At 34.6% G+C, this 17,189-nt stretch overlaps 2 protein-coding genes across 26 annotated transcripts in view; both read left to right on the top strand.

Annotated features, from left to right (window-relative positions):
- The first annotated feature begins 21 nt into the window (after positions 1 to 21).
- LOC115238550 (ribosomal RNA small subunit methyltransferase NEP1-like) lies at positions 22 to 3,159 on the top strand. Of its 6 annotated transcripts, none has more exons than XM_029812503.1 (6): positions 126 to 142; positions 880 to 997; positions 1,782 to 2,000; positions 2,213 to 2,456; positions 2,537 to 2,745; positions 2,855 to 2,968. In XM_029812503.1, exons 3-6 carry the CDS (start codon positions 1,860 to 1,862, stop codon positions 2,966 to 2,968), a joined length of 708 nt encoding a protein of 235 aa, XP_029668363.1. In that variant the 5' UTR covers positions 126 to 142; positions 880 to 997; positions 1,782 to 1,859. The 6 variants fall into 6 exon arrangements, with proteins under 6 accessions (XP_029668380.1, XP_029668371.1, XP_029668363.1 ...); XM_029812493.1 differs by lacking the exon at positions 126 to 142 and adding an exon at positions 177 to 291; XM_029812529.1 differs by lacking the exon at positions 126 to 142 and adding an exon at positions 177 to 291 and having other exon boundaries at positions 880 to 1,004.
- The window catches only part of LOC115238365 (homeotic protein female sterile-like), a 30,516-nt gene continuing 13,942 nt past the window's right edge, over positions 616 to 17,189 (top strand). For 3 of the 20 annotated variants that reach the window (XM_029812195.1, XM_029812187.1, XM_029812113.1), the window contains exons 1-11: positions 3,957 to 4,932; positions 8,174 to 8,461; positions 8,939 to 8,987; positions 9,485 to 9,526; positions 14,005 to 14,250; positions 14,429 to 14,623; positions 14,770 to 15,378; positions 15,889 to 15,966; positions 16,310 to 16,405; positions 16,515 to 16,616; positions 16,984 to 17,129. In XM_029812195.1, coding sequence (XP_029668055.1) covers positions 8,451 to 8,461; positions 8,939 to 8,987; positions 9,485 to 9,526; positions 14,005 to 14,250; positions 14,429 to 14,623; positions 14,770 to 15,378; positions 15,889 to 15,966; positions 16,310 to 16,405; positions 16,515 to 16,616; positions 16,984 to 17,129 — 1,574 coding nt within the window. In that variant the 5' untranslated portion in view covers positions 3,957 to 4,932; positions 8,174 to 8,450. The other 17 variants (XM_029812235.1, XM_029812224.1, XM_029812130.1 and 14 more) reach the window with 16 other exon arrangements.

Raw genomic sequence — 17,189 nt, 5'->3', positions numbered from 1 at the left:
TAGAAGCTCTTAGACGATTGGGTCGCATCCGAAACCTATCGAGCACGAGCCAATCGTAGCTCAGAACGCGGGGTTAAATACAGCCGGAAACAGGGAAACGCGCAGAGTTCGACGTTCCACCGCATGTCTACGTATATACGTCGTATGTGTTTCTTTTTTGACTTTCGTATTTCATTACGTCATGAAAGCGCAGAAGTGGGTTTTATCAATCATCAAGAATACGCTGAATTATATATAAACAGAGTTCCTCCCGATGTCTCGTGCGTCGCGAGAAGCCGCCGTATCCGAGATGTACGTACGACTATAGACATAGTATATCTAGACCGAGTGTTGAGGAGTGGGAGCCGAGGTGCACATAGAAAAGGACATACTCTGTTTCGTGCCCCTTGCGTTCTCTCTCGCTCGCACATAGCATGACGAAAGAGAGCGCTATGCTCTGTGCGAGCGAGAAAGAACGCAAGTGACACGAAATAGAGTATGTCCTTTTCTACGTGTATCTTTACCCCCACTCCTTAAATAAAGGCAAACGCTCGGTCTAGATATACTATGTCTATGCGTACGACGCTGCCTGCGTATCGCGATTACATACGTAGTGAGAAGTTAGTCAGTCTCTGAGTGAGAGAGAGAGAGGTGTGATCGAGTCGAGTGGTTCAACCTTAGAACATATATAAATGGAAGGGGAATAGCAGGCTGAAAAGTGTCGAAGAAAGTGAGAAAGAAATCGTAGTTGCCTCTCTCTTGTGAGTTACTTTGCTCAAAAGTGCGCATGCGCACTTTTGAGCAAAGTAACTCACAAGAGAGAGGCAACTACGATTTCTTTCTCACTTTCTTCGACACTTTTCAGCCTGCTATTCCCCTTCCATTTATATATGTTCTAAGGGTTCAACGCACATATATACTACGAAACATCGCCATTTTGTGGCCGTGAAGTACGCGACGCCGTTGCGACACACGTGTCAGCTGTCACACGAAAAAATCTTCAGATGGACCGAAGAATGTTAGTTGTAAATTATGATATATTTCTCGTGAGCATGCTTCTTTGATGGCGACGGGGTCCAACGTTTCGGCACCTCATTTGACTTTCGTAGTGGCGTGTCACGAGTCCACGATATCTGCCGACGCCGATGAGACAACAATCGCTTTTCGCGAATTCTAAACAACGATACGTGACGCATTCGCACGACATTACGGACGACATTACGGACGACGTCGACGCGTCTCTCCCGATGCTTCCCACGTTCGTTCGGCGTTTATCAACGGCGTGTGACGGGTCGAGATAAAGGTCAAGCGTCTACGTATTATCGCCATATTGATCGAGCGCTAACGGAACGATACGGCATCGATGACGACGTACGCGTCACGGTGCGAAACGTTACGTTGAGTCGCGCGGAAATATCGCCACGTGCTTATCGACTTTTTAAAATCGTTCAAGTTATTTACGACCTGTGGAACATTGTGTCGGAAACGCGGTCGGTATTCCTAAGGTCGGTAATTATGGATTTTGCGCCTTGCACGTTTCTCATGATGCGTCGCGTGGCAACGGCAGAATCGTGGAATCGAACCGTTAAGCCCGTATCAGACTACGCATTGAAAATTGAAGATTGAAGATTAAAGATTGGAATTTGACTAATCAGAACAAAAGGGACTAAAATTTCTTTATTCTGATTGGTCAAATTTCAATCTTGAGTCTTCAATCTGAATCTTCAATGTGTAGTCTGATACGGGCTTTACTCGACGATGCGATCATGCGATTGATGTAATATAACTTTACTTACCTACAGTAGCACGCAGCGAGTTACGCTGACATAAGATTAGTCAGTGACAGTAGCCACATGTGCATCAATTTGTGAACGTACGAAATGGGGAATAAAAGAAAAAAGCAAGATGAAAATGATTACGAATACGATCCCGCTCCGAAACATTTGCAAATAGGTCATATAAGGAATCAAGAAAAGCGTCTGGTTGTGATATTGGAGAATGCTCAATTAGAATCTGTGAAAGTAAGGTTATGGCTTCTTTTTTTATATCTACAAATATTTACAGAATTCAAGCCTTTTACTTATCATTATTAGTTATTTCTTTGCATTCATGAAATTAACTTTGTACTTATATACAATTATTATCAGTTTATTACATTTGTATAAATTTTTACGATACTTGTAAGCTCAGTAAATAAAAGCGAATTAATTTTATACTTTCGCATTTCTTTCAGGTTGGAAACAGTTTTGAGCTATTAAACTGTGATGATCATATAAATATTTTAAAGAAAAACAATCGTGATCCAGGCACATGCAGACCAGACATTGTTCACCAATGTTTATTAATGTTGATGGACAGTCCATTAAATAGAGCTGGACTATTGCAAGTCTATATTCATACAGAAAAAAATGTACTGATAGAAATTCATCCACAGACTAGGATACCAAGAACATTCAAGCGCTTTGCTGGATTAATGGGTAAGTGTGTACAATCAGCGTTTATCTCTTATCATATAATCAGTAAACTCATTATTAACATAGTAAATATTATATTGCAGTGCAACTATTGCATAAATTTGGTGTTAGAGCATCTGATGGATCAATGAAGCTTCTTAAAGTAATTAAGAATCCTATATCGGATCATTTGCCTGTTGGTTGCCATAAGATATTGATGTCATTTAGTGCAAACAAAGTATTAAATCCACGCGAGTTTGTACCTTCCGAAGATCCAATTGCTATTGTAGTTGGAGCTATGGCACATGGCCAAGTAAATTATTACATCATATTATATTATATTAAATAATGTTGCTCTCTCTATATACTATTATATTAAAAGCTGTATTGTGGATATTTTATATATATTTGCTTTTTTTTAGGTTAAAACAGATTATACAGAGGATACCATCTCTATCAGTAACTATCCTCTCTCAGGTGCTGTTACATGTAGCAAATTATGTACAGCATTTGAAGAAGTTTGGGGTATTGTTTAATAAAAAGTCTTTTTTGTAAAATGCCAAAATTTTATAGATTGGCGTTTTATAAAGGGCTAGGCTTTTTGTAAAAAAAACAACTGAATTGCAAAAAATGTGACATATATATGTCAGCTATTTAATTTGTAAGTTCCTCTGAAATCTAAACAATGCTCTATGTTAAATTAGTAAAAATAAATTTGTTTAAATATTTTATCTTTATTTTATTTTTTTACGACATTGTATCCAATTATGCAATTACTTAGGCTAATTCTATATAATCACATATTGATAAATAATCTTGCATTATGTCAAAGTTCTCTGATAATAATTCGCGATCAAAAATAAGGGACTAAAAAAAAATTTTTTTTACTCGTAACGATTTATTGTACGGCTATTTCTTTAATGTACAGTTGAAATCTTTTGGGAAATTTCTTTTACCTGATACTACAAAGAAAAAAACTCACTTTTATGACAGTGTTTTATGACTTCTTAAGACCTTTTTTTTGAAAATTTCCAAAAGTTCTATCTTTAGGCAGGTAAGATAATAAAAATGTATTGTATTTATTTATTTTAATGGCTGTTTCGTAAATACGACATTAAAAATTCCTAATATAAAAAAGAAAAAATTGTTTATTCGTGATAGTCTTATATCCTTGGTTTTCTTCGAATCGACAGTCGAAATCGTTTGGAAAATTTCTTTTATATGATACTACAGATAAAACGAAGTAAAAACTTTCACTTTTATGTAATCGTCGATATATATCTTTTGAAAAATTTCAAGGTTTCACATTAGTCGGGTAGGATAATGAAAACTTATCGTTATTTCTATTGGTGTAAACGCGATGACTCATCAATATTTAGAAGCTCTTAGACGATTGGGTCGCATCCGAAACCTATCGAGCACGAGCCAATCGTAGCTCAGAACGCGGGGTTAAATACAGCCGGAAACAGGGAAACGCGCAGAGTTCGACGTTCCACCGCATGTCTACGTATATACGTCGTATGTATTTCTTTTTTGACTTTCGTATTTCATTACGTCATGAAAGCGCAGAAGTGGGTTTTATCAATCATCAAGAATACGCTGAATTATATATAAACAGAGCTCCTCCCGCTGTCTCGTGCGTCGCGAGAAGCCGCCGTATCCGAGATATACGTACGACGCTGCCTGCGTATCGCGATTACATACGTAGTGAGAAGTTAGTCAGTCTCCGAGTGAGAGAGAGAGAGAGAGGTGTGATCGCGTCGAGTGGTTCAACGCACATATATACTACGAGACATCGCCATTTTGTGGCCGTGAACTACGCGACGCCGTTGCGACACACGTGTCAGCTGTCACACGAAAAAATCTTCAGATGGACCGAAGAATGTTAGTTGTAAATTATGATATATTTCTCGTGAGCATGCTTCTTTGATGGCGACGGGGTCCAACGTTTCGGCACCTCATTTGACTTTCGTAGTGGCGTGTCACGAGTCCACGATATCTGCCGACGCCGATGAGACAACAATCGCTTTTCGCGAATTCTAAACAACGATACGTGACGCAATCGCACGACATTACGGACGACGTCGACGCGTCTCTCCCGATGCTCCCCACGTTCGTTCGGAGTTTATCAACGGCGTGTGACGGGTCGAGGTAAAGGTCAAGCGTCTACGTATTATCGCCATATTGATCGAGCGCTAACGGAACGATACGGCATCGATGACGACGTACGCGTCACGGTGCGAAACGTTACGTTGAGTCGCGCGGAAATATCGCCACGTGCTTATCGACTTCTTAAAATCTGCGGTGTACATCTGTTCACGTTAATTACGACCTGTGGAACATTGTGTCGGAAACGCGGTCGGTACTCCTAAGGTCGGTAATTATGGATTTTGCGCCCTGCACGTTTCCCATGATGCGTCGCGTGGCAACGGCAGAATCGTGGAATCGGACCGTTACTCGACGATGCGATCATGCGATTGATGTAATATAACTTAGCAAGGTTAGATTTCTTATTTCGACAGATTAATCGCCGCGCGCTCTTTGGCGTGACACGAGTTCCGATTGATAGACGAACTATTTATCATTATTGTTTAGAAAACGATCGATTTTTATATCGTGCCCGTCGAAAAAAGTGCATTATGGGTGAACATGGAACGACGGAAATTAACCGTTAATTTTCGGATTGGTTAATGAAGTGTACACGTATATACATGCATATACCTCTGCAAATAAAGTTTTATGAGTATTACACATATATATTTCTATTGTCTTTACGTTGAATGCCATATAATAAATATATATACATATATTTTGTTGGTATATTCAAAGCTGATACATCTCTCATCGGATATTTCTCAACGCTCGGATATTACGTGTGAAGTTTCTAGAAACTTACCCACGTGTTCCTATACTAACGCATTAGAGTAAGAATCGTAGGAAGAATGAAAAGAATGCGTGCTATGATATGTGATTCATTATTTTATATTTTCTCCGATAAAAAGAATTTATTTTCCTCGATAAATATAAAGATATTGATGTCGAAATAGGTTATTTGTGTTTCTTATCGCGTCAAAAGGGACACAGCGGTGGATGTTGCAACAACGAGCCGCCCAGGGTAAAGGTATCTTATCGAATCTCGGTGAAGAAAATGCCCCCTCGAGTCCCTCGATAGGTCTGGCTCTCAATTACATCCGACGACCGACAAGAGGTGTCTCGAACCGTTGAACGAGATCGGTCGCGCTTGTGACGTTTCGAAATTGGCGCGCTCGTCCTCGGGCGCGCTCGGCCCGATTCGTGGACGCTCGGGTTTACGAGGCGACGAGGGAGGTGGACGGACACAGGTCGTGCGCGCGGAACGACGGAATAGGACCATTTCGGTACGTCGCGGAAGAATGCGTAGCCATTGTTGGTGCTGCGATCGTTGGTTTCTAGATCCGAGATCGTCATGGGCACGGATTCGACCGCGCTTAGCTGCGTGAGAACGTTGTCGGGGTTCGGCGCGTGTCACTGATACGTATAACGTGATAGAGCTCCTCGCGTAGGAGACGAGTTTCTCGTCGAGTGTGTATCACGGTGGGACTAGTTGTCGCGAGGACTCGGATACCGCGTCTCCGCGCGTTCCCTCGAACCGAGGCGCTCGTCGCACGAGTGAGAGAGTGAGTGAGTGAGTGATATATACGGTTTGGGGCGCGCACTTACTCGCGCGGCCGCCATAACACCGAGCGACCAACCAAACTAAACGAGCGAAGGAGAAAGCGTAGCGCCGGAGTGTTCCCCTCGAGGCGTAGTGGTAGTGTTTTACGATTGAGTTCCCGTGGACTTCCGTTCATCAGGTAAGCGATCGCGCGGGCCGAACGCCCGATCAAATGCCCCGACGGAGTCGTAATCGCGGTTACGCGGAATAATAGGTGTGTAAGCGCGTGTGGTGACGCGTATATAGTAGTAGCGACGGCGGCGGCATCAGCGGCGGCGGCGGCGGTGGCGGTGACGGTGGCGGTGGCGGTGCATGAGCGGGCCCTTGGGAGCTTTCTTTCCCAAACGGCCGTACCGCCATGTTGAGACCTACCGCCGCCGAATCGAGTTGTCCGGTGAGTCTGAATTACCGCGCGCGCGGCAGAGAGATCCCGGCCCCGGCTTGTCCCGGCTCTCGCTTCTCGCGTGTGTCGTCGCGGCGTGAATTCTCGGCGTCATTTCTCTCTCTCTCTCTCTTTTTCTATCCCTCTCTCACCGTGGCGCCAGTCGCCTCGTTCACTTGACTGACTGACTGACTTGGTTGGTTGGTTGGTTGGATTATCCGCGCGGATGGCTTGCTCGTGTTTGTTGTGCGTCGACTGGATGCGAATCGGCTGGGCGCGGAATCCCCAGAACTCCACTCTTCCCCTCGCGCGGTTCTCTACTATTATTCGTCCTCCACCTCTTCCTATTCGATCGCCGCCGTTTTGCCGTTGCCGCCACCGCTGTTGTCGTCATCGTCCTCCTTTTCGCGGTTACTCGTCCGTGGATTCTCGCCTTTCTCCTCTCTCCTATCCTCGAATGTCTCGTTCGAGCACCTGTTCGAGTCAAGCGCGAGATCTCTTATCTATCTCTGCCCTTGATACCCTGGCTCGCCGCGACCTCGCGGCTTCTTCGCCGCGTGGACTGTTCTGGGCAAGATTCCTCTTGTCTACGGACGGCCGAAATTTAACAGTCGCGATGTGTCGTAGTCTTCCCTTGCGCACTGCCAATTTTGCATTTTAATAGCCACCTCACTTTCTAGACCAGTGTACCGTTTATCTGTGCTACTTTTGTCAAACTTTCCATTTTGGCTTATCCTGGCCATTGAGGAACTGCGAGAGATACGACAGAAATGTATCTTGTAACCCAGTTCCGGATTCGACTGCGGGCTGGAGAATCTTTCATAGAATTTCAATTATCAAATGTGTAATGTTTGACAAATCTATTGTATGTTTCCTTGTAAAAAGTCCTAGCTGCTTCATACAAGTACAAAATTGTATCGCTGAAAGTTGTACAATTTTAGTTGTGATCATTGAACGTTCCTTTTGCATAGAATTAAATTAGGCAGTGATATAAATGATTGGTATAAATTAATGTCTTTTAGTTTATATGTATCTATAAAAATAATCACATTCTTTTCTCAAATAATATATATAAGAAATGTGTATATATATAGTTAAGATAGAGAAATTTTTAAAATCAACTTGTATCTTTGAAAGTATTGAAAAAATATCAAGAGAAATTTTGAGAGAAAACAAACTTATGTACAGTCTCTCTCACATTTTCTTTTTTCTTAAATATTTTACATAAGTAATATACAGAAATTATAAATGTTACATTTAAATAGCACAATATAATTATATTAAACTTGAAAATTTTTATTGCGTAACATTCAGCCTATATATATTTAATTTTGCATTAGTACTTATCGTAACAGCACAATAATATTTCAATTTTCATAAATAATATACCAATACAATATTCTTGAGAGAAACAACAGAGAATAATTTGCATCCATATTTCTATTGATAATCTGTCAATATATAGCAATACACAGTAAGAGAAATAGATTTTGCTTTTCCAGCATGTACCTACTATATATAGATTCAGTTTTGCATGATATGTTAAATAATAAAAATTACATATATAAATTTCTTGAAAGTATATCTCAATATACAAATCATTCTAAAGCAATGAAAATTTTGTGGGGTTGTTACAATATGGGGTCCTATTGTTATGTTATCCAGATGTTGCTAATGTCGCGAGTCTTACCTGGAGGTACGGAGTCTCACAGCAGTATACAGGGCTGACATTCAAAGTGCTACCATTCGGTAGACTTGAGTAGTGTTATGCCTCCTCGGCACCAATCTTCCTGGTCGCAGCGCAATCGTCTTGGCAAGCAATTAATGAGCTGCTATGTTCAATTAAGAATATATACTTGCCATCTCAATTGTTGATGAAGCCTCATAGCGTCAAGCATCAACGTAAGGCAGTTACCTGCTACATAGCATTTATGTATCATATATGTCGGAAAGGTAGGTGAAGCTCATTATCGTGACCTGAATGAGCATATATTATAAACGATTTTAATCGAAAGAAATATATATATCTATATGACAAGCATTGAACACATTTAGTAAGCGCTCAAATGTATCTTCGATACATTTGCTTTACAAAGATGTTAGATTACATGGATTGTTAAATCGAGAAAATATAGTCTTCAGAAAGACTCGGTAAATTTCAACTTTGGGAAAAGTGAATGAAAAAAATGTGGGAATGTATACAAAATAGAGTCAAAGATAAGCATTAGTGTTCTTTTTATCAAATGATAATGTAGTTTACTAGATAGGATTGACTAATTCTGGCTCTTATTCTCAAAGTTAGCATACTATACTTTATAAATTATGCTTTGGTACATGAGTGTCATGCAATGTAACTAACACGATAGTTTCTATTTTGTTCTAATTTTTTATTTTACAAATAAAACTCATGTTATTTTCTTTCTGTTGCAGAAACGAAGTCAAGATGCAGCAGGTGGACACTATCTCGCAGAACAATTCTGTAAGTAATTAATATTATGCAATAGTGTAGAATATATGCAGTTTGCTTACTAACTTACTTACGCAATACTTCAAACTGCATTACATTCTGTGATATATCTATACTATTCACCACATCCCATGTAGTTTTCGATGCATATTACATATTACACAGCATTATTATTTATAATACAATTTGTTAAATAAAGTTGTTTTAAAGATAGTCCTCTCTTTTTCACTTATCTTGAAACAATTGTATATAAATTATATATTCAATATTTTATTACAAATAGCACCTTTTTTACATGTTGCTATTTTATTATATTTTATGGCTGTGTAATATATTTTTTATTTTTATTATTTCCCACATGTCTCGATACACATAATCTCTAATATTGTGTTCGCAAATTCCATTTCTTGCATAACATTACATATATATATATATATATATATGTACATACTCTCTTAACATACTAAAAAAGAGCATTGTTTTGACTGAATAGTATATATGAATTACAGTTAGATGTGGAGGAGCGAGAAAGGCTGTGTAATATACCGAAGGTGAGATACCTTGTTGACTATAGTCTCAACTAGGATAGTTGTTGAAATATGAATTGGCAACTAACTGTTATGAGTAATCTATAATTTCGCTTTATTCTGTCAATAGTAGTCAAAATAATATACATATAAGCTTATAAATAAATATTAATAAATAATCTATAAAGTATATATATTCATACAGAGATAATAAATCTTATAAATATTTTTTCAATATAAATATTGTTATACAATTATGAAAATCATTAATATTATTATAGAAGCAAGATTCTTTCGCTTTGCTCGCTATGTTGTCTAGTATTAATATAGCATAATCATATATCAATATTTAGAGCTTATATGCCATTTTATGTTTTTGAACGTATAATCTTATATTTTAATTATTGATCAAATTATTTTTAATTTAATGAGATATAAAGATATTTTCCTGTAAATTTTTTGCATGAGCTATATGAAAGTGCCATTATATTTCATTTCTAAATTCTCACCTGATTTTAGATTTTATTATAAGTTTCTAATAAACGTTTTCTTGCAAAATTCCAAATTGCTTGCCTGTGGTTATGGAAATTAAATATATAGCAGCCTAATTCGCTCGCTGCATGGATGGGATCATTAACTTACAATGCATTCCATTAATAGAGAAAAATTTTTTGTATATATATATATTTACATTCATTATATTAGAGAGAGAGAAAGAAACACTTTTGTTTATTTATATTTTATTTTTATACAAAATATGTTAACAAAAATTGTTTCTATCTCAATCCTATTTTTAGTATTTCGTATTATTATTATTTTTATTTTATTATTTATTATTATTTATTATTGATTATTATTTTTTATTTTCTTTTTTATGCATATTTAGCTATTAAAATCGTACGCACATATATAAACAATATTCTGATTGTCAAATGAAGAGATCATTGTGCGTGTGGTAATTTAAGCATTGACAAATGTGCTTAAACTCTGTTTTTTTAAGTTGCACTGTTGTGCAACTTAAATTTTCTATGCTCATTTTTCCCTCCGGAGATTAAGTGTACATTCATTTCATGTTAAGTGCAAAAAATGCAATTACAATAATAAATTAGGCCTCCCTTTGATGTTTAACTATATGTCAGAGTTAATCATAAATGATATATTTGGTGCAAAAATGATTGAGACTCAATGATTCGGAATTTGTTATTCAATAGAATTTGTCTTTTAATCGTTCCTAGGAAACATATTTTTTATTGAATATTGAGTGAATGTGTTTTAAGACTCATTAAAGAAAATCTTTTATTTTGATATTATATATGTAATTATAATATTAATGATATTCTATACTTTGATGTAATAACAATTTTGCACATGAATTTTAGAAAAATTTCAGAAAACTTGATCTTACTTAACTTAGCTTAAATGTTATTTTTATAAATATTATAATTTATAAGGTTAATTTTTTTACGAAAAATCTTTAAGAATTAAATGATTTTTGATTGCATATTTTTTTAGAATTTAATTTATAATTTTTTATTAATTTTATTTAAGATTTTAAAAGAAATTTTGATATAATAGCATATAAAGAATACATTATATCCTTTCGATGAATTTATTTGTTTAAAATTAATACATTTTGTTACTGTATGTATGCAATCATACATGCGTAATGCAGAATTTAATATCTTTCGTGTATTAAAAACATAAGAAAATTTATAAAGAGATATATCTCAATAAGTATCTTATGTTAAGCATGAATATATATTTATAATAGTAAAGCAATTTTCAAACATTGCATATATAAATGTGTCGTGATTAATAATCTGAAAAAGCACGATACTGACGTTTATAATTGTAGTATAGTCAGTATAGTCAGCATGTATAGGTATATATATATCAGTATTAAATGAAGTTATAAATTTCATAATTTATAAAATGTGCTATATTCTGAGATATATATTTATATAAACTTACACACACACACACACACATACGAATGCATATAAGTTTATATGTGGATACATGTGTGTATATATACACGCATTATCAAATGTTCTATTTTATTATTATTTATTATATATAAAAATTCTTTAACAAACTTTTTCTTTATATTGTGAATTCTATTTTTATTATTTTGTATTTTATGTATTTAGTTGTTACGATTTGCACAAATGTGTGATACACATATATAGGACAATTTATTATTGTTTTATCGATGAGGTAAAAGTTAAAAAAAACTTTTTTTTTTTAAGTTAACAAGAGAATTCAATTTTTCAACAATATGATTTGTGATCATTATCGTGAAACGAGATGATCATTCTCTCTATAAAAAACAAAATTCAAAGAATAAATTTTCAAAAAAAGATTTTCTGCTTTAATGTATCGCATGTGTATGAATCGCACGTCGTCTTTCTGTTTCTGTCACGATTATTTCTGATTTCTGTTACCAAAAATATAATGTAGTAAAGCTTTCCATGTTTATATTTTTCTTTGATAGATAAAATCCTTTATCCATTCAAATGTTAATATTTAAGGTCAAGCTCCAATTCTATATTTCTAAATATTGCACCTGAAAATGTTAAATAATGTAATAATAATATTTGGACTCGAATCCATGTGTGTGTGTGTGTGTGTGTATGTGTGTGTTTACATGAACATTCATACTTATGAAGATGTCTGCTCCTTGGAAAAACTTGGAATTCGAAAAGATTTCTCTTTTACCTAGAAAAATGAGAGAGTTCTCATTGCATTTTTCTCGAACGCAGAAAAGCCATTCAGTTCTTTTCAGTATATTTTCAAATCTAATATTTCGAGCTTAAGTTTTTTTTTTTTTTTTAATGAATTTTTTATTTTTAATATGAGATTTGCTATTAAAAAAAAAGTATTAGAAAACGCACACAAAAAACTTATTTCAGAAAATTAAGGGATTAAATTTGTTATTTTAGAAAATTGCATTTAATAAATCCCTAATATCTTATAAATTTTCAACGAAATTATCTGGCAAATCAGAGAATTTTTTAGAAGATTTGAATAGACTCCTTATTATATGCTCAATGATCCTAGGACTCCGTTTCGTAAAACGGTAAAATTTTGAATTGCCCAATTGTTCTGAACGCTTTTGTTGTATTATCCCCTCTCTACAGGGTTAAAACACCAAAGGTAGTAGATGTAACGTTTCCTGCGCGCAGTGCATACAGGAAATGGCGTTGAGTGTCTACCCACACATGTTAGATCGTTGCCAAAGTTTAATATAATTACATATATTTATTTTACTTGCACTTAATATGGAAAATGAGTGTATATCCAAAATCGTCCGAAGAAAGCAAAGAAAATTGCAACTTCAACCGAGATGTATCGAGCAAAGAAAATTAATCAAATTTCAACCGACGTATCAGTTTCGGTATTTCGGTCTCGGACCACGTGTGTGAATCACTGCGAAAGAAATATTTTGTTGTACCTGTTATGGAAGGAAAATACTAAAAGATATGGTAATTAAAAGTTCTTATTAATTAATTTTAATAAAGTAGTAATAAAATTTTTTTTCTTAATTTTTTCGCGTGTACACGTGATTTACGTAAATGTATTACAATACTTGTTGCAATAAAAATTTTAAGATATCTAATCTAACTAAAACTTAATATACAAGAGAAAAAAAGAGAGAAAGAAGTTAAGAATAAAAAAGTCCTTGGTTTTAATGAATAAATAAATAATAAATTGTTTTTTAAAAATTGTATAGCTTTTCTCGCAAAAATTCTTTCAGAATTAAGTTAAAATGTTTTTTTACAATTTTTTAAATAATTTAACTTGTAAAATAGCTTGTAACTAATTTAACTTATGTGTATATAAATTTTTTATATACTTTATTTAATATTTTATTATTTTCATGAAGCATGTGATTATTCTTGTATTTCACTTTCGTATACATGAATGTGTTAAAAATCTTGAAAAAACTTCATCAAATAAATAAGAGCATATTATTAATTATAAATTATTATTGATTTAAAATTTGTTTAAATCTTCGAATTTAAATCATAACTTCTTTCACAAAATATGCAAGATAAATGTTTAATAATGGAATTTAATATATTATATATATTAAACTATTAATAATGTACTATTAATAATGGAATTTAATATATTTTATTACAACAGTAAAAATAATATTGATAATTTAAATGGAGATTAATAGATGCTTTGTATTGCGTTTAAGTCTGTTAAGAGTAACTACATGGTTCATCTGAAAACAGTCTGCATGCAAATTTATCACGATTTAATCTAAAATGCATGATACTAACATGAGATTAACTATAGAGATATGATTGGTTCTAATAAATCAGTATTAAATAGAGTTCTGTAGTTGGCAAAACGTAATGTGCTTGATACACATAACTTAATATCTCTTATTTGATATCTAAATATTACATATAAATGCATAAGAATACAATTGAGAAATATACACTAGCTCTTTGTATGTATAATCAATGAAATAATAATGAACAATTTAGACGAGCACACCTGGAAAGGCTTCGACGCCAGCGAGTCCTGCAAAGGAACCGCCACCACGTGACGAACCACCTCTGGAACCGGTGAATGGGATAGTTCAACCGCCGGTTGTTCCACCACCGAATCGTCCAGGACGCATCACGAATCAATTACAATTTTTGCAAAAGGGTGTCTTAAAACCAGTATGGAAGCATCAATTTGCATGGCCTTTCCAGCAGCCTGTCGATGCGAAGAAACTCAATTTACCAGTACGTCACAATTATATCGCAGAACTATTATAAATGAGTGTTACGAATCATTATATACATATACACATAGAAATATGCATGAAAAGTATCGAGTATTTACGAGATATTTTAATAGAGAAAATCTATATAAATAAATTATTATCGGATATCTTTGCTAAAAAATTCTTTGATTTAAAAGGATTATCACAAAATCATCAAAAAACCAATGGATTTGGGCACAATCAAAAAGAGGTTGGAGAATTCGTATTATTGGAGTGGGAAAGAATGTATTCAGGATTTCAATACTATGTTCACCAATTGCTATGTCTACAACAAGCCAGGGGAGGATGTTGTGGTCATGGCACAAGCTCTCGAAAAGTTATTTCTTACAAAGGTATATTCTTTAATATTTGTTTCTTTCTACACGTTTTCTATTTAATAAAAAATTAACATTAATAAAGAAAAAATTAAAGAAATATATATAATATACATAGAACATTATCGCATATTGGATGACACAATAGCATAACAATTCTTTAGGTTGCACAAATGCCGAAGGAAGAAGTGGAATTAGACCCACCTGTTCCGAAAGGACCCAAAGGCAAGAAAGCTGGAAGAGTCGGTGGACCAGGAGTAGGTGGACTAGCAGGAAGTACAGGGGCAGGTAGAGGCAGACCAGCTTCTGGTGCAGCCGCTGTTACTTCCAGTGTACCGAATAATTTAACACCTTCCGCTACATCGGCTGGGACAACCGGCGTTATACCCATGCCGCCTCTCGGTACTCAGGCACCAGCTTCAGTACCTGGAAGCACGAACACAACCACCATTGCTCCGCCATCGAGTATGGGTGTCGCGCCGATGGCTACTCACAATTCTCTGCCTCAGCAAGTTGTCCCTCCGACTACGGGTTACCACGCGCAGCCGGCGATGGATTCCCAACCAGCTTCTGCTGTGCCTCCACCTCCGCAAGTCCCTACAACGCCCACTGTAATGCCTCCATCACAACCTGCGAAACTTAAAAAAGGAGTGAAAAGAAAAGCTGATACTACAACTCCTACCGCGAATGCTTACGATCCAATGTACACACCTCTGGATTCTAAGAACGCTAAAATACCTACGAGAAGAGAGTCTGGCCGGCAAATTAAAAAGGTAATACACACACACACATTTTTTATTATATTACTTTATTGCTACATTTTATGTTCGAATCAAAAGCATTCGAAATTGGGTGTGTTTACATCTACAAGACATGATATACCATAGCATCTGCAACTTAAAAATCGAGTATAATGTATGAAATGATGAGTGTTGCTTCTAAAAATTGCTTAACTTTAAATATGTGTGTAAATCTTATCAATAATCATAAAAATTTTCACGATTGTTTGAAAAATAAAATTATTGTAAATATATAAATAATATGTTATAAATAATATTCAAATAAAATTCTCATAGGTAAATATTTTTAAGTGTACAAGTTCACAAATTATCATATTTTACGTTATCATAACACTTGCAAACATGTTTGATCCTTGCATGTATAGTCATATCATTTCGTTAATGATATTAATCATTATGTATTGACCATTGAATTAATAAAATAATATAATGATTAATATCATTAAATGATGGATTAAATTCTTCATGACATGGCTGTTTCAGCCAACGAGGCAAGCGGAAGACGGCTTAGTGCCATACCATCAGGCCAATATGCCTCTAATGGGGGCAATGGCCCAACAGGTACATTTATTACTATTCCTTCATTTATTCCTTCCTTTCATTTGTGTTGTCTTATCATCTGTCAAGCGGAAATTATTAGATTTGTTTAATTAAACGACAATTTTATATATCTATGGCATATCTTGCACTACTTTGAGTCTTAATGTTTTGTAAGACAAAATAAAATTTACAAGATTTATCATATCTTTTTGTTATACAAATATATATATATAATGCATTTCAAAAATAAATTCAGAGATTTATATAATTATCTATATGAATAAATTTTTATTTAAAAAATAAAATGAAGTACAACTTTGATGTCTTAAAGATTTGTTTCTCATCTTTGTAAATAACTTTTCAGCCTCCGCATACTGGTGTTAAGGGAAAAGAAAAGTTGTCTGAAGCACTAAAATGTTGCAATGACATTTTGAAGGAACTCTTTGCCAAAAAGCATTCGGTAATTGTGATATATATATTTTTTTTATTTATCGTAAAACAAATAAAGTATTACGAAGAATAACAGTATTCTGGATTGTAAAATTCAATGTGCTTTTCTTGATATATAGCCATATGCTTGGCCATTCTACAAACCTGTTGATGCAGAACTTCTAGGGCTTCACGACTACCACGAGATTATTAAGAAACCTATGGATCTTGGTACCGTGAAGGTTTGTATTTTTTAATTATATGAACATAACATAAATACAATGTGCTATATAAAGTGTAATTAATTTGCACAGTTTTTCTAAGAACGTAAAAATTCTAGATTATTAAAGCATTATTTTTATAGTATATTTTTTCCTGCAATGATATTACGAATACTTTGATATAAATACTATTTTAGAAACGGATAGATATATACAGTGTGTCCAGAAATATATATACACAAAGATAATCCTGTATTTTGTATATCTTTGTTTGTACTTTTTATTTTTACCTTTTTATTTTTTTGAAATAATAGTTCGATATATAATTTTTTTATAAAAAAAAATTTTTTTTTTTTTTTTTTTTTTTTTTTTTTTTTTTTTTTTACAGACTAAAATGGATAACCGTCAATATAAAACAGCGCACGAATTTGCGAGTGATGTACGACTTATATTTACTAATTGTTATAAGTATAATCCTCCCGATCATGATGTTGTTTCAATGGCTAGAAAACTGCAAGATATATTTGAAATGAGGTTGGTGGTGTTAAGATTCTTGCAAAAATATAAAATCTAAATGCATGACAAAGTTATAAT

This window comes from Formica exsecta, unplaced genomic scaffold (assembly GCF_003651465.1).
Source record: "Formica exsecta isolate Colony F162 unplaced genomic scaffold, ASM365146v1 scaffold115, whole genome shotgun sequence".
NCBI classification, from domain to species: domain Eukaryota; kingdom Metazoa; phylum Arthropoda; class Insecta; order Hymenoptera; family Formicidae; genus Formica; species Formica exsecta.
Note: the sequence above shows the minus strand (reverse complement) of the source record. Positions and strands in the feature narration are given on the sequence as shown.